Source organism: Trichosurus vulpecula, chromosome 3, assembly GCF_011100635.1.
Source record: "Trichosurus vulpecula isolate mTriVul1 chromosome 3, mTriVul1.pri, whole genome shotgun sequence".
Taxonomy (NCBI): Eukaryota; Metazoa; Chordata; class Mammalia; order Diprotodontia; family Phalangeridae; genus Trichosurus; species Trichosurus vulpecula.
The window spans coordinates 347,260,822-347,279,316 of NC_050575.1; the positions used below are offsets into that span (position 1 = coordinate 347,260,822).

Here is an 18,495-nt window from a genome sequence, read left to right on the forward strand (position 1 = left end):
CAGATCCTCTGGCGGAGCCAGAACCAACAAGGCCTTCTTCCACACCATTTGAAACCGCTCAGTAGAATGTCAACTTTTAATAGCTTTTTGTGGGGGAGAAGGAGATGTGGGGAGAAAGTAAATTTTAAAATTTCTAGTCGGTGCTGTTTCTCAATTTCCAGTGTTTAAGAAAGACTTTTAAAACATTTTTAATTCTTGGTTTATTTATCAAATGTAATGAGAATTTGTTGCATATTTATGGGTTGTTTTGGTTTTGAATATTATGAAAGTAAAACTTCTCCTCTTTTCTAACCTTTTTTTCAGACCTATGGAACAAATTTTTTTATTTTCCTATTTTTGTTAGGTATTACATTGTACAGCTTAGGCTATTGTATGGAGATGGAAGGTATAAGTTTCTTTGTCTTTTTGGATTATTGTGATCTGATGGTTTTGCATAAATGTGTAAAAAGTATCCGCTTGAATTTACCAGGGGGAGAAGCTGATTATGGTAAAACCTCAATGTTTTTGGAGAAGATCAGCATGAATTAAGGAATACTATGAATATAGACTTGTGTAAAGAAATCCTTGTTTGTTATTTTCAGGTACTCATTGTAGCTTTCTTTGTAACAATGTGAAGCATGCTAACAAACTATTTGCTTGCTAAAAGTTCTTAATGGGCCTTAATGGAACTGTTTAAATCAACAGTTAAACATATTTTGTAAAGATTATGTGATATGCGTAAATGCGTGCTTCAGATAAGTTTAAGAATAATAATATAGTCCAAAATCTAAACATTCCTTTTGAAATTTTATTTACATTTTTACTTTCTTAACAAATAACTTTTTTTCATAGGTTAAGAAAAGATAAACTTCATTTTAGACCGTGTCATACTAATAACAAATCTGGATTTTGTTATAATTCTAAATGAGAGGGACCTAGATAAAGAATAGTTTATTCACTAATTTCAGTCTCTTTATGTGACTTTATCATAAGCCAACTATTAAATATAACCGGAAGTGCTAACTATAAGAGGAATGGTATAATTTTAGTCATCAGTTCAGTTGATAAGGCTTGTTGATTGATTACTGAGATACATTTTGGGAAAAAGGAGTAGAATTTAGTTAACTATTTTCCACATCAGCAGCCTGCTTTGTGGCAGAATGTCAGACAGATATTCTTTCATAAAAGTTTACTTTATAAGTTTATCCTTTATATATTTTCTATGTCATCTGTCTTTGCCATTTATGTTTGAACTCAGATTCTGGCCATTAACCGAGGGGAAAATTTGAAGATCCTGACAGTGAAGGTCAATATTCCTGATAGTGTGAAGAATGAATTCTGTAATTGGTGTATCCAGAACAGGTCTGTCTGCTGATTTTTATAACATTCTCACTCTCTCTTCTTTTTAGCACTATCTTGTAAAATACCTTCAGGGTCCTAATGCTTTAAGATTTCGGTTGAACAAAAACTTTAAAACTATGTAACATAAGTGTCTGAATGACTCAGTGTAGTTTTTTCTTAAAAATTTGTAACGAAGATGATCTTTTGACTGTATAGATATGTTTTGGTCATTATTCTATGAGGAAAAACTTCTAAACTAGTAATAGTACTACTGTGTGTGTGTGGTATTAATATTTTAGGTTTCATATATTAGGGGAGGTAAGTTTATACTGGTTTTAAATTATACTCGTGTGAGATAGTAGTCAGTCAGTAAATGTTTATTAAATGCTTACCGTGGGCCAGGCAGTATGCTAAGCATTAGAGATTCAAAAGGAAAGCATGGTGCAGAACATTGATGTGATTGATGGGGAAATAAATGGTTTTATCAGAGTGTACAACAGACTACCAGGACAGGAATGAGGATAAGGAATTTGGGAAACTAATCGTAAACTTGATACAGAAGTGTGAGATAGTAGTGATTGAGGATTTCAGTCATCTGGATAATGATTTCAATTCAGTGAGCATTTATGAAGCACCAGCTATGTGTTAGTTGTTGAACTAGGTGCTAGGGATAGAACAACTAAAATAAAACAATCCCTGCCATTGAGGAAGAATTCACTTAAGGGGGTGGTCTAGCAGTCCAAGGTACAAGGTGATCAGCCTGATGGGTAGTAATTTTCTAAGTTGAAGAGAAGGAGAATGAGATGTGGAGTTAGAATTGACAGGTCTGGGCAACTGATTGGATATGGGGTAAGAGAAAATAAAGAGTATAGGATAACCCCTATTTTGTGAACCTGAGTGACTGGAAGGAGAGTGATTTTCTTGAAAGAAATTGGGAAGTTAAGAAGGGGGTAGTTCTGGAGGAATGATTAGAAATTTTGTTTTGGACATTTTTGAGTTTGATATGTATGCCGATGGTAATGTGGAACTGAAACTCAGAGTGATGATAGCTGGGTGTGTGCATTTAGGAGTCATCTACATCTAAATGGGACCTCTGGTGGTCACATCATGTTACTCCCCTGCCTAATAAATTTTAGTGCCTCCTACTCCTCTAGCATCACATACTATTTCTTCTGTTTGCCATTTAAAGCTCCTCACAATATGGCTGTGGTCAGCTTTCTGGGTACTCTTCTGGTACTTTATAATCTAGCCAAAACTGGCTTTCTTGTTGTTCCTCACATGCAACATTCTGTTTCTTGTCTCTAGGCCTGTGCACAAGCTATCTCATGCCTAAAAGAGGCATGCTACTGGCAGAGAGGTGAAATGGATAGGAATTCAGGAGTCAAGAAGACCTGAGTTAAAATTCGTCCTCAGACTCTTATTATTTGTATGACCCTGGACAGGTCACTTATCTTCTCTCAGTTTCCTCATCTATAAAATGGGAAGGATTACAGCACCTTCCTCATGTGAGTGTTGTGAGACTCCAGCGAGATAACATATGTAAAACACTTTATTAACTTTTAAGTAGGGCAGATGGGTAGATAGAGCACCAGGTCTAAAATCAGGGAACTCATCTTCCTGCGTTCAAATCTGGCCTCAGACGCATAACAAAATGTGTCACCCATGGCAAGTTACTTAACCCTATTTGTCTCAGTTCCTCATCTTTAAAATGAACTGGAGAAAAAAATGGCAAACCTCTGTAGTATCTTTGCCAAGAAAACCCAAATGGGGTCATGCAGAGTTGGACACAGCTGAAAATTACTGAACAACAACTACATTAATATTATGTTAATGTTATATATCATATATATTAGTGTTATATTAATAGTAATAATAGTAATAGTATTATATTAATAGTAATAAGTCCCACATCATGTCTACATCTTATTTGAACTGAGTTCCTGTGCCTCGATAGCCCTTACTCCTTTGGTACTGGTAGAAATGCTGATTTTGCCAAGGAGAAGGACCAGTTGTTCTTGTGAATCTGAAGCAGTACACAGTTGGAACAGAAAAGGTAGACGTAGCTGCGAATCCATATTTGGCATTTAGAAAGGGATGAGCTGTGATTTAATAAAGGGCAAAGGAATTCAAGGGTGAGCACAGTATACTAACTGAACTGATTGAACGATAGTGTCAAGATTCCTAAGGGAAGAATTCATCACTAGCACAAGACAAGAGTCCTAACAGGGACAGGAGGAACGGCATTATCAGGACCTCTGCCAAAGTTATTAGAAATACTTTCTTGACTTACCTTAATGATAATTTCTTTCTTCAAAATTTGAAGGAACCTATAAAAGGAAATTCTGTTCTGGATCTGTTTCTCACCAACAGGCAGGTGGAAATGAGAGAATATTGCAGGTTCATTCCCTGCTAGAGCTTGTGAAAAAGAAGGATCTGAAAGACAGAAAGATCAGCTCTTCCTGTTTGGGGAGAATAAATTTTGAAGAATGGATTGGAAGTCTACCAGGAAAAGTTACTCTAAGAAGTTAAAGGATGAAATTCTGATGATAAAAAGAGAAACTGATTTTGAAGAAGAACTACAGGAATTATCTGAAGTGACCCATGTGACTGCGCAGAGAAGTCCCCCAGCCAACATAATTTTTTCAAAGCTGTGTAGTTGACCTCTGGCTAACATGGCTTCCTACATGCCTACTCCAACAAGAACCTTAAAGTTACACCAGATTGAAAAATGATTAAGAAACGCACTGAGAAAGTGTCACTTCTTCCAACCCAGATGTCAGTAGGAAAAGGAGCCTGTCATCTAAGTTGGTGCTGCCAAATAATCTGGAATCCTCCTAGTCCTACCAGAACTATGTGTAACCTGTAAAGTTCTGTATCTGGAAGAAGCAAGAACAGAGGGTTTCCCTGAGAAAGCCCAGGGTAGTCTGAAACCTGCATCATGGATCTTGGAAAGGACTCGAAGTAGACCAGTCTTTGTGCATCTATACTCTTATCTGGACACCTCAGGACTCTAAGGTCTCAAGCACTCTGTTATGAGATGCTATGGTGAACTCAGAAGATCTAGAAGTCAACCTCCAAGATCTGAGAGGAAGGGGACTAAGTATGGAATGTGGAGGTCGGTCCAGGAGCCCAGTTTAACATCAAGATCTGAGTATCCTGTCCAAAAGTACAGCATGGCGCTGAACCTGGCACTGCAAGAATGTAAATAAATTAAATTGATTACTGTATGTTGGGCACAGTAGTAAAATCAAAACTACCTTTTTTCTGGGAAGAGTGTGTTAGTCATCTGTCCTGTGGTTTCATACACCACTGTCCCTGTAACTCTTCATATTACCATGTCTCTTCCTGGATGTCTCTGACACTTAGCATAGGGTTTACCACATAGCAAGTGATTAATAAATGCTTTTTTGCTTGGGAAAAAAAAGGATGTACAAAAGATGAATGAAGGGACATGACAAAGGATGACTATAACGGAAGCACAGTATGATAAAGTGAGAGTAGTATCAGAAGTGCTAAAGCTCAGAGTGAGTTAGGAGGAAAGCTGTTGACAGCAAGGTTTCTTTTTCTTTCTTTAAATTGGGAAGAGGAAGAGGATCAAAGAAAACCTAGGACTGCTACTCAGGATGGATGGGACCATGATTGTACAACCCCGAAATGACTGAGCTGTGAATTTCTTATTTTACCCTTGTTTTGGCTTACTAAGATGAGTAGTTAATTTTGTTAAAGCCACTTGGATTAGAATGACTGCGTATTTGGGTATGGAAATAATTGGCAGATTTGAGAGCTGTCACTTTAAGTGATATTTGAAAGGTCATGGGAAACAGGAAAATTCATGTAATATATGACAAAGTCAAATGTCACAGTTTTCAGGAAATTCTGCTTATCTAGGCCTCCAATCTCACGTCTCCAACTGCCTCTTTGACATCTCAAAATGGATATCCCATAGGCGTGTTAAGCTGATGTCCAAACCAAACTCATTATCTTTCCTCTAAAACCTCTCCCACCCCAAAAAAGCTTCCTTCGGTCCACTTCAGTACATACAGCACTTTCTATGCTTTTCTGTATTCATCATTTACATCATTTCTTTGAGTACAGTAATATTTTGTTACATTCACGTACCATAATTTGTTTAGCTGCTCCCCAATTTATGGACAACTTTGTTTCCAATTCTTAGCTATACCAAGAAGTACTGCTGTGAATAATTTTATATGTATGGGGATTTTCTTCTTGATTGATTCTTTTAGCATTAAGCCCACTCTCTAGTTCAAGGGGTATGAACATTTTAGTCACTTCATTTGCATAATTCCAAATTGCTTTCCCCAATGATTGTACTATTCCATAGCTCAACCAACAGTATGTTAGTGTGCCTATCATTCCACAACCCTTCTGGCATTAACCATTGCCATTTTTTTTCGCTCATTTGCAAGGTGTGAATTGAAACTTCAGGGATTTTTTTTTTGATTTCTCATTTAATTAGTGATTTGGAACATTATTTCATGTAGTAGTGAATACTTTGCAATTATTCTTTTGAAAATTGTTCATATCCTTTGATCCCCTCATCCATTGTGAAATGGCTATACGAGCTATGTATTATATAGTGCATATCTATATATTGTTTATATTTCTTGGATACCATTTATTGGAGAAATTTGATACAGATATTTTTTCTTTTTTGATATTTCCCCTCTTTCTTAATTTGACTTCGTATCCTTAACACTTAGCATAGTGCTTAGCACATGGTAGGTTGAACCACCAACACTATAGTCACAGCGCCTACTGTGGCTATGAATATGCTGGTGTAGTTCTAAATTGCATGGAAGACAGAACCAAGACATTTATTCAAACACCAGAAAGCCAAATCCATCCTAGCAAGAAAGAAATCTATACACATTAGCAATGCAGGGGGCACTGCCATCCCTAAGCCTTCCCTCTGTTAGGGCCTTCCCACAAAGGAACACCCTCAAGCAAAGTCACTCCCAGGCTCTCACTCATTCTAACTACTGCTCTCTCTCTGACTGCTTCCTTTCTCTCCAAGCTGCAACTCCCACCCTCTGTCTCTGAGCTCTGACTGAATTCCTCTCAGCTCTGCTCCACCCATTCAATAAGCTCCTCCTACCAGGCTTCATGTGACTCAAACACATGTGATCTAGGCTTCCATGTGACTCAGGCAGGTCACATGGGCCTATTAATGGATGGGAGAGATCTTCCCATTGCATTAACAATACATAAATATGTACTAAATGCTTACTGACTGAGAATAGAATCAGCAAATTATAGGCCTGTGAACTTTGTTTCTTAGCAAAATTATAGACCACACTATTAAAGGAATAGTTTTTGACTATCTAGAAAAGAAAATTAAGGTGTTCTCACAGAATGAGAGCAAGTTATATTTAGATAAAGTCTTGCCTTTGTTGATGTTCTCAATTTATTATTTATTTTTAATATTTTTTTCTTTTTTAATTTCTAATTTCAAATTCCCTCCCTCCTACCCTACTCATTGAGATGGTAAGCAATATGATAGCAATTATACATGAGAAATCATGCAAAACATATTTCCATATTAGTAATATTTTTAGAAAATTATACTTCTGTTTGCATTTAGAGTTCATCAGTCTCTCTCAAGGTAGATAGCATTTTTTCATCATGAGTCCTTCGAAGCTGCCTTGGATCATTGTATTGTTGAGAATACCCAAATTTTCACAATTGACAGCATTGCTGTTACTGTACACATGGATTTCTGAGTTTTTCTCACTTCAGTTTGCATCAGTTCATTCAGGTCTTACCATGTTTTTTTGAACCTTCCCTCCCCCCATTCATTTCTCATAGCACAATATTATTGTGACCTTCCCTCCCCCCATTCATTTCTCATAGCACAATATTATTGTGACAATATTATTGTCACAATCATATGACACAACTTGTTTAACCATTCCCCAATTCATGGGTATCTCCTCAATTTCTAATTCTTTGCCACCACACAAAGAGCTGCTATAAATAAATAAATTTGCACATATAGGTCCTTTTCCTTTTTCTCTGGTCTCTTTGGGATACAGACTTGCTCAGTCAAAGGGTGTGCATACTTTTTGTAGCCCTTTCGGCATAGTTCGGCATAGTTCCAAATTATTTTCCAGAATGATTGGACCAGTTTACAACTCCACCAACAGTTAATTAATATACCTATTTTTCCTTCAACCCTTCCAGCATTCATCATTTCTGATAGATGTGAGATAGTATGTCAGAGTTGTTATAATTTGCATTTCTCTAATCAATAGTGATTTAGAGCTTTTTTTCAGATGATTATAATAGTTTTGATTTCTTCATCTGAAAACTGCCTGTTTGTATCCTTTGACCATTTATCGATTTGGGAATGACTCTTATTTTTATAAATTTGACTCAGTTCTGTACTCAACATGTATTTGAGAAATTTCATCTTTATCAGAGAAACTTGCTATAAACATTTTTGATATTACCTTATTGTCTCTGGTAGGGCTTCTTAAACTTTTTCCACTCATTGACCCCTTTGGCACTTCTTAAACTGTGGGTTGTGACCCTAAGAAGTGCTCGTATGGTACCTTTTAGCAAAATGAAATTTCCCTGATTATTTCTTTTAATTAAGTCTGGTTTTGCTTTTGCTTTGTCTTAGATCATGATTGCTACCCTTGCTTTTTTTAGTTAAGCTGAAGCATATTAGATTCTGCTCCAGCACTTTATTTTAACTTTGTATGTGTCAGTTTCAAGTGTGTCTCTTGTAAACATACTATTGGATTCTGTTTTCTAATCCATTCTGCTGTCTGCTTCCATTTTATGGGTGAGCTTGTCTTACTTCATATTCACAGGTATGATTACTGTGTATTTCTCCCTCTCTCATTATCTTCTATTTCTTCCTTGTTCTCCCTTTTTATCCTGTCTCTCCTTAGAAAGTCTGTTTTGCTTCTAACTCCTGTTTCTCTTAATACTCTCTCTCTTTTATCATCTCCCTCCCTCTTTCTCTTGTCTTCTTGCCTTCCCATTACCTTATTGAAAAAGTTAAATTTCTGTCCACAGTTGAGTATGTACATTTATTCTTCCTTCTTTGAACCAATTCTGAGAGTGAGGTTCAAGCAGTTCCTGCTATCCTTGGTGGGCCCCCCCCCCCCAATTTTCCTCTCTATTGTAAAAGTTCTTCCTTGCCTACCTCTTTTATGTGAGAAAATTTTCCCCATTCTGCCTCTCCCTCCTTCTTCCTTGTGCATCCCTCTTTCTTCCCCCTTAATTTTTTTGGAGGTCATGCCAACCCAATTGAGTCATACCCATGCTTCCTGTCTATGTAAACTCCTTTAAGCTGCCTTTGTAATAAAGTTCCTAGAAGTTACACGTATCATCTCATATAGAAATATAAACAGTTTACATTTATTGAATCCTTTATATTACTGTTTCATGTTTTCCTTTTTATGCTTCTCTTGAGTCTTGTGTTTGTCAGGTTTTCTATTCAGTTCTGGTCTTTTTATCAGGAATGCTTAAAAGTCCTTTATTTCATTAAATGTCTATTTTTCCCCCCTGAAGGATTATACTTAGTTTTTCTGGGTAGGTGATTCCTGGTTGTAATTCTAGCTCCTTTGCCTTGTGAAATATTGTATTCCAAGCCCTCCACTCATTTAATGTGGAAGCCACTAAATCTTTGTGATTTTGACTGAAGCACCATGATATTTAAATTGTTTCTTTCTGGTTGCTTGAAGTATTTTTTCTTGGGAGCTCTGGAATTTAGCTCATAGGAGTTTCATTTAGGGATCTCTTTCAGGAAGTGATGGGTAGATAATTTCAATTTCTGTTTTATCCTCTGGATCTAAGATTTTGGCCAGTTTTCCTTGATAATTTTTTGAAATATGATGTCTAGGGTCTTTCTTTGATTGTGGTTTTTCAAGTAGTACAATAATTGTAAAGTTATCTTTCCTCCATCTATTTTCCAGGTCAGTTGTTTTTCTTTTTCTTTCTTTTTTTAAATTTTCACATTAATCATGCTGTAAAAAAGAATTAGAACCAATGGGAGAATCCATGAGATAGAAGAAACAAAAAAAAAGAGAGCAAATAATATGCTTCTATCTGCATTCAGATTCCATAGCTCTTTTTCTGGGTGTGGATAGCATTTTCCATCATGAGTCTTTTGGAGTCGTTTTAGATCTTTGCATTGCTGAGAAGAACTAAGTCTATCAAAGTTAGTCATCACAGATACAGTATGTCTGTAATTGTGTACAATGTTCTTCTCCTCCCCTCACTCAGCATCAGTTCATATGAGTCTTTCCAGGTTATTCTGAAGTCCATCTGCTCATAATTTCTTATAACACAATAGTATTCCATTACATGCATATACCGCAACTTGTTCAGCCCTTCCCCAATTAATGGGCATCTCCTTGATTTCCAATTCTTTTGCCCCACAAAAAGAGCTGTTACAAATAGTTTTGTACATGTGTGTCCTTTCTCCATTTTTATGATCTCTTTGGGATATAGCCCTAGAAGTGGTATTGCTGGGTCAAAGGGTATGCACAGTTTTATAGCCCTTTCTTTGGGCATAGTTCCAGATTGTTCTCTACAATGGTTGTGTTAGTTGAAAACTCCACCAAGATTTCATTAGTATGCCTACTTTTCCTTCAACCCTTCCAGCATTCATCATTTCTGATAGATGTGAGATGGTATGTCAGAGTTGTTATAATTTGCGTTTCTCTAATCAGTAGTGATTTAGAGCATTTTTTTATATGATTATAGTGTCAGTTGTTTTTCTCAAGAGGTAGTTCAAATTTTCTTTCTTCTTTGTTTTTTGTTTGTTCTTCTTTGATTGTTTCTTCTTGTCTCCTGGAGTCATTATCTTTCATTTGCCCAATTCTGATTTTGAAGGAATTATTTTCTTGAGTGATATTTTGTGCCTCTTTTTCCATTTGTCCTATTTTGTTTTTTAAGGAGTTTTTTTCCTTCAGTAATTTTTGTGCCTTTTTGTGATTAGGACAGTTCTGTTTTTTAAGGTGTAATTTTCTTCAGTTTTTTTTATGCCTCTTTTAACAAGCTCTCTCTGTTCATTATTTTCTTGTATCACTCTTGTTTTCCCAATTTATCCTGTACCATTCATCTTTTTGTTTAACTCTTCTAGAAATTCTTGTTGAGCTTGGATCCATTTAACATTTTTCTTTGAGGCTTTCTTGGATAGCTGTTTTCATATTGTTGTCTTCTGAGTTTATGTCTTGGTCTTCCCTGCCACTGAAGTAGCTTTTCATGGTAGAGTTTTATTTTTGTTGTTTGCTGTTTTTCTCATCATCTTTCTTGACTTTGAACTGTATGTTAAATTGAGCTCTGCTTACCTATAGGTTGAGAGGCACTGTCTCAAACTTCAGATTTTTTTCAGATGTTGTTTTCAGATCTACTTCTGGGAACTGAAAGTTTTGGGTGCATCCAAAGTAGTGTGATCCTGTGATAAGTATGGTCCCTGCTTTCCTTGTGTGCACTCTGAGCTTTACCCAGGAAGGCTCCTGGTCCCCAGCAGCTATATGCTCTAGCGTTTTCTTTGCCTCAGAACTGCCACCAAGACCCCTATTCCCTTGTACTGGATTCCCAGTGCCTCTCTCTGCCCTGGTACTGTAACCCAGATATGTGTCATGGGCAGTAGACTTACCAATCAATGCCAGCCATAACTAGTGCCAGCAGAGTTCCTTTTAATTTCTTTCTGACTCCCTCTCTGTTTCTGGGTTGTGTGTTCCCACTGTTTTTGTTGCTGCTGTATGTGTGGGATCTGAACAGACCTCAACCAGCCTTCCTCCTCATTGTGTAGACTTCTGCCTACTTCTTAAATTTTCTTAGGCTGGAAAAATATCTCACTCTAACTTTTTGTTGACTTCGCTGCTCCAAAATTTGATTTGCGGTGTTATTTTAAAGTTGTTTGGAGGATAATGCTGGGAGAGTTGAGCTAGGTGGCTTTTCCTAAACTACTATCTATCTTGGCTCCTCTTTCGTGTTGTTTTTTGACTATTTTTTTTGGTTCTAAAGTAGTGCTTTCCAAAACTGCTTTTTCAGTGAACCCTTTTCAAGAAAAGCAGTGTGTTGTGAACCCACAGCGTAATTTAATATGATACAATGCTATTTTTGATTTTTTTAAAGTGCTTATAGTAACTGTAGTGATAATCTTTGCCCAAGGAAGGTCTATATTAAAATTAACATTTTATAATTGTAATCTATAATATGTGTAATTATGAAAACTCTAAATATGAAATTATAAAGCTAAATATATTACAGATATTTTGGGTGAGAAATCTTTTAAAAATTAAAACATAGTAATAGAGCAAGACTTCATTCTTACTGTTATCTGAAAGACAATATTTTGTAAGTTTTGTTGATTATAATTAACATTTTTAGTGAGTAAGGCATAACTTTGAAGATATTTAACATGACATAATGATCATATATATGCTTAATTTTGATGTTGGACTTTTTCATTTGAACAAAGATTTTTAATTTTTACCCAGCACCAGACACAGTCTTAAATTTGGTTATATTTTGGATTATTTCTTTTGATTTAAAAAAAGAATAGAAAATGTACACTCACCAAATATGATGGAAAATGGTAGGATAACTTCACAAGTTCTATTGCTGAGAAATCAACATTCATTTATTTTTAGCCTAAAATTTATAAGACTGTCCTTTTTCCATGATGTTTGTAGTCCAGAATCTCTTGATGAATCAGTTATGTTTTCTTTTTCATCCATTGTCAGTTCATCAACCAGACATGTAAAAGATTTATTGAATAGGTTACAAATACAATTTAATTTATTGAAAATTTTACCAAAATATTCATTGAAAGTTACTTTTAAGAATTTCATACGATTACCCATGTCTTTCTTGATATCCATTTCCAAAGATAGTTCATTTTACAGTAAGAAATAATGTAATGTCACAAAACACTCAGTACTGGTCTCAGTTGTGTAATTCCAAAATTTTAGTTTCTTAATATACTTTTTACTTTGTCTTGAACATTGTATTTGCACCTTGTAATGATTTGTTGAGTTTGTTAATTTTTGAAGAGATATCTGCTTAATATGCTAATCTTTGTAGCCCTGTCATATTACTTGTACACTTAGGTGGAAAGGATGGTCAGTGAAGAAGACAACTAATTCTTCTCTCAGTTCAAATAGATTAATAACTGTCATGGGAAAACCACCTAACTTCAGTGTGTATTAGAAGAGTAACATGCTTGCCGCCTATCTTTCTGCATAAAATGGTAAATAATCAATAGTTAGTGAGTCTTGATTTTGTAAAATTAATTATTTTGACAGCATCAGCTAATATACTTTTAAATTGTTGTGGCATTTTCTTTGATAACAAAACTTGTTTGTGTATATTTCAGAGTTACCTTACCATATTAACTTTATTATTAATTTTTTGGTGAATGAAACATTGCTCCTAGATTTCCCAATCATTGATTTTATTCTGTTTGTACCAATTCCAAGACAAGAGCACCAACTGATTTATTTTATATCCTGTAACTTTGCTCAACTTGTTATTTATTTCTAATAGGTTTTTTGTTGATTCTCTAGGGTTCTTTAAGTAAACCATCTTGTTTTAAATCGTAATTTATTTCCTCATTGCCTGTGTTTATTTTTTCAGTTTCTTTTTCTTGTTTTATTGTTATAACTAGCATTTCTAGTACTATATTGTATAATAATAGCAATAATGGACATTTTTATCTCATATGAATCTTACTAGAAAGGCTTCTAGTTTATCTTCATTACAGAAATTATTTTACATTTTAGATTGATTCTTCTTATCCTTTTAAGAAAACCTCCATTTATTCCTGTGTTGTCTAGTGTTTTTTAATAGGAATAGGTGTTGTATTTTGCCAAAAGTTTTTTCATCATTTTTTGATGATTTTATAATTGAGAAGGTCAATTATGCTTATACTTTTCCTAATATTGAACCTATCCTGCTTCCTGGTATAAATCCAGCCTAGATGTAGTTCATGATTTTTGTGACATATTTTTGCAATCTCTTTGCTAGTATTTTATTTAAAATTTTTGCATCATTATTATTTGGGAAATTGGTCTATAGTTTTCTTCCTCTGTTTTTGTTCTCCTTGCTTTAGGTTTTATGATCATGTTTGTTTCATGAAAGGAATTTGATAGGATTCTTTCTTTCAAATTATTTTTTTCAAATAGTTTATGGAGTATTAGAATTAATTCTTATTTAAGTCTTTGGTAGAATTTGCTTGCAAATCCATTCCCCCCCCCCCCCCCCATCCCCACGGGCTTGGAGCTCCTTTATAGCTTTTTAAATTTTTTTTTCCTACGATAGGGTTATTTAAGTATTCTATTTCTTGTTCTGTTGATTTGGGCAGTCTGTATATTTTGAAAATATTCATTTACTTTATTCAGATTGTCAATTTTATTGGTGTATAGTTGAGCAAAATAGCTCCTAATAATTACTTTAATGTCATCTTCTTTGGTTGTATATTCATCATTTTCAATGTTGATACTGGCAATTTGGTTTCCTTTGTTTTCCCTCCATAAATCCAGCTCCCAGTTTTATTTATTAGTTCAGTTTTTTTTTTACTTTCAATTTTATTAATCTCTTCTTCGTTTTTCAGGATTTGGATATTTAGTTGAGGGTTTTTAATTTATTGTTTTTCTTGTTGCATACCCAGTTTGTTGATCTAGTCTTTCTTTTTTTGATGCAAACTTTTAGAGATAATCAGTTTTCTACTAAGTACTGCTTTGGCTCTGAGTCACAAATACTGTTTTATTGTTGTAATAAAGAAATTATTGACTGTTTCTGTGATTTTTTTTTCCCACTCGTTCTTTCTAATTAAGTTATTTAGTTTCCAGTTAATTTTTAATCTATGCTTCTGAGTCTGTTAATTGAATATAATTTTTGTTACACCATGGCCAGAAAAAGATGCAGAAAAAATGCTTACTTTCACATTTGTTGGTGAGATTTTTATGCCTTGATACATGGTTAATTTTTGTGAAGATGCCATGCATAGCTGAGAAATAGATTGTTTCATTTCTGTTCCAGAATTCTCCAGAGGTTCATCATTTCAAACTTTTCTAAAATTCTGTTCATCTCCTATCTTCTTTTTTGTTTATTTTGTAGTTTGATTTATTTAGGTATGAAGGAGTATGTTGACATGCCCACTATTATAGGTTTAGTGTCTATTTCTTTCTGTGACTCAACTTTAAGTTTTCTGTCAGTAATGTAGATCCAATGCCATTTGGTGTGTATTTTTTTAGTATTGATATCATTTCATTGTCTGTGGCAGCTTTTAGTTAAGTATAGTTTCCTTGATCATCTCTTTTAACTAGGTCCCTTTTTGCTTTTGCTTTGTCTGAGATCATGACTACTGTCCCTTGCCTTTTTTACTTCAACTGCTGCAAAATATTCTCCATCAGTCCTTTATTTTAGCTCTTTGTGTCTTTCTATTTCAAGTATTTTTCTCGTAACCAACGTATTGTTGGATTCTTATTTCTATCCTAATTTTGATGAGAGGTTCAAATGTTGCCAATCCACCTCCCCTGCCAAATTCCCATTCTTCGTTGTATAAAGTGAACTCTTCCTTGAACACTCTATTCATGTGAGATAATTTTCCCTATTCCTTCTTTCTCTTGCCCCCTCTCCCAGTACCTCTCTTTGTTACCCTTCCATTTTGAGATCATCCCAACATAATCGAATCATATCCTTACTGTCTGTCTCTGTAGATTTTCTTACTGACCTATTATTGATAAAATTCTTAGGGGTCTTATGTATCATCTTTGCATATAGGGATATAAACTGTTTAACCATGCTTAATTCCTCATAATTTCTCACTCGTTCTACTTTTTTTTTTTTTGCTTGAATCTTCTGTTTGAATGTCATATTTTTTATTCAGCTCTAATATTTTCATCAGGAATTTTTTAAAGGCATCTATTTAATTGAATGTCTATTTCTTTTATCCTGTTAGGATTATACTTAGTTTTGTTGAGTAGGTTATTTTTTGGTTGTAATACTTAACAGTGTATCATATTCCAAGTCCTCTGCTTCCTTATAGTGGTAGCTGCTTAATCATGAGTGGTCATGATTTTGGCTCTATAGTATTTGAATTCTTACATTCTGCTGCTTGTAGTATTTTTCCTTGAACTGGGAGTTCTTCATTTTGTCTGTAACATTACTGGGAGTTTTTGTTTTGGGATTTCTTTCAGGAGGTTACATGGTGGACTATTTCAGTTCCTACTTTGACCTCTGGTCCTAAGATATCTGTGCAATTTTCTTTTATATTTTTTTGAAATATGATGTCTAGGCTCTTTATTTTCATTTTCAGGTAATCCAGTGATTATTAAATTACCCTTCTTCCATCTATTTTGCTGGTTAATTATTTTTCCCTTAAGATTCTTCAGATTTACTTCTGCATTTCCATTTTTTTGACTTTGTTTACTGTATTTCAGTGTCTCCTAAAGTCATTAGCTTCCACTTGGCCAGTTCCAATTTTTAAGCATTAATTTCTACATTGATGTTTTATATTTCTTTTACCATTTGACCAATTCTGATTTTTAAAGAATTATTTTCTTGAGTATTTTTTTGTACATCTTTTCCTAAGCTGATAATTCTTTTTTCATAATTTCTTCTCATAGCTTTCACTTTTCTTAGTTTATTTTCTTTCACTCTTATTTTTTGCTCTTTACAAAATATCCCTTTGGGCAGCTAGGTGGCACAGTGAGTAGAGCACTGGCCCTGTACTCAGTAGTACCTGAGTTCAAATCCGGCCTCAGACACTTGACACATGTACTAGCTGTGTGACCTTGGGCAAGTCACTTAACCCCAATTGTCCTGCCACACACACACACACACACACACACACACACACACACACACACACATCTTTAACTCTTCTAGGAATTTTTGTTGGTCTTGTGTCCAAATACATTTTTCTTTGAAGCTTTGCTTGTAGATGTTTTCAAGTCAGTGTCTTCTGTGTTTGTGTTTTGATCTTCCCTGTCACCATATTAGCTTTTTATGATCAGGCTTTTATTTTCTCTTCTCATTTTCCTGTCCTATTCTTGACTTTGGACTGTGGATATCTGGCCTGACTCACTCTCTTTTATGCACTGCTGCTACTTTCACATCTCAGTCTGGGGTTCTGCAAATTTTTTGTGCTTCTTAAGAGGTGTTATCTCAGGAAAGGTCTATTCACTGCCCTCCTGGTTTTCTCTCTGCAAATTTCTGACCATGTTTGGGTCTCTTGGCTTCTATGTAGTTGAGTTTCAGTGGACTGTTCCTGGATTCAGTCACAGTTAGCCCCCGGGAGGGTCTACAGTTTCAGAAGTACTGGCTTCCTCTTAGTTTTGGCTTTCAGCCCTAGTTTATTCCACTGTAGACTTATGTGTGACATTGAAGATTAGAACAGAGTCCACAGTCTGTTCTGGGGCCTAAATCCATAAAGCTATGTTTCTGGATCTTGTTACTTGCTCCTTACACAAGTAAGAGCCCTGCGCTCCCTAAAGACTGTAACTATAATTGCTCGTCTGCACTTTGGCATTGTGACCCAGAACTGGGTAATGGGTGATAGAGCTACCAGATAGCACCTGTTCCTGCTCCCAGTTCTAGTATGGTGACCCCCTAGGTTGTCTTTCGGTCTAGACATTCAGTCCCCTTACTGTTCCTGGGCACTGTGATGCTCCCTGCTGCTGCTGTTGCCCCCACTGCCACTTCCATGCTGCTACTGCTGGGCTGCTGGCCAACCTCTACCCCAGTATCCTCACATTTCTCTGTATGTCGTCCTGAGCTGTACTGGGTTGGAAAAATGACTCACTGTGACTTTCTGCTTTCCCAATCAGAATTTGGTCTGCCGCTCTAAATATGTCATTGTAAGGTAGGCTGTGAAGGAGCTAAGGTCAATTGTTAGCTCTTACTCTACCATCTTGACTCTGTTCCTTTCTCCTTTTTCCCCCCATAATTCCTTGAAATATGCTGTCCAGATTTTTTTGTTTGGAAATGAATTTTAGGATTCCTAATGACTCTTAAAATTATTTTTCTCTGACCTGTTTTTCAGGTTATTTAAAAAAAAAACTGCGGACACTTTATACTTTCCTCTATTCAATATACTAACTTTATTTTAATATTTCTGGTCATCTTGTAGAGTTATTGCATTTTGTTTGATTCATTCTACTTTCAGAAAACCCACTGTTTGGGTAAAGTTCCTTGTTAGCAGCCTTTGTTTTTTTGCCTTTCTTTTTATCCCTAGTTTTTACCAAAAAATTCCAGTTGCTTCTTATTAACTCCAAGATCAAATATAAAATCCTTTCTTTGGAATTCAAAGCCCTTCACAATCTGGTACCCTCCTGCCTTTCTAAATTTCTTAGACTTTTCTCTTCCCCCAGTTACTATAGGATTCAATGATATTGACTTGTTATTATTCTTTGAACAAGATCTCCACAGTGGATGCTTGCAGTTGATGTCCCCAGTGCCTCTCCTTCCTCATCTTCTCCTGTCTTCCTTCACTTCTTTCACATCCCCGTTAAAAATATACCTTCTGTGAGAAGCCTTTCTTGATTGTTCGTAGTGCTGGTGTCATGCCTCTGTTATTTTTCTCCAGTTCATTTGCTGTGTATCTTGTTTCTATATAGTTGTTTTCCTGTTGTTTCCCTCATTATTAGACTGTGATATTGAGAGGCTTTAGCCTTTCTTTGTATCCTGAACTGTTAGCACATAGTAGGTGCTTAAATGCTTATTGTCTAATGCGCATATAGTGGTAGCTTAAGAAAAGCTTGTTGAATTGGTTTCTCCTTTGTTCTAAGCTATTCTCTACAATTTTTTTTTCTCTAAAGAGCTTCAGGTTTTTTTTTTTTTTTTTGCTTTATTTCTTCCAGGTGTAGTTCTTTTTTTTTGCAAACCCATTTTTTTCTTCTAACATCTGCTCATATTTATTGTAGAATATCTTTTGTTCTGAGTTTCTCTCTTGGTCTTTTCTTAAACCCTAATAGGTTTTCATTGTGTTCAGCTTTTTCTTTCATTTACTTATTTACCGCTTTGCTTCTTAGATTGAGACTTGTAGTAATGCTAGACTCCATCTTCTCTGGGTCTTATGGATAGATTGTGTAGATTCTGTTGGGTCTTGTTCTCTCTGTACTCTAGATATCACTCTAGCCACCACTCTGGATAGGATAACAAGTACTAGGCCCACCTTTTGCTTTA

At 35.4% G+C, this 18,495-nt stretch overlaps 1 protein-coding gene across 4 annotated transcripts in view; it reads left to right on the forward strand.

Moving 5' to 3' along the window:
* Positions 1–18,495, forward strand: part of SRBD1 (S1 RNA binding domain 1) — a 345,104-nt gene that overhangs the window by 69,183 nt on the left and 257,426 nt on the right. For all 4 annotated transcript variants that reach the window (XM_036752226.1, XM_036752227.1, XM_036752228.1 and 1 more), the window contains one exon: positions 1,238–1,341. In XM_036752226.1, the coding sequence (XP_036608121.1) occupies positions 1,238–1,341 (104 nt within the window). The remainder of the gene's footprint in view (positions 1–1,237; positions 1,342–18,495) is intronic.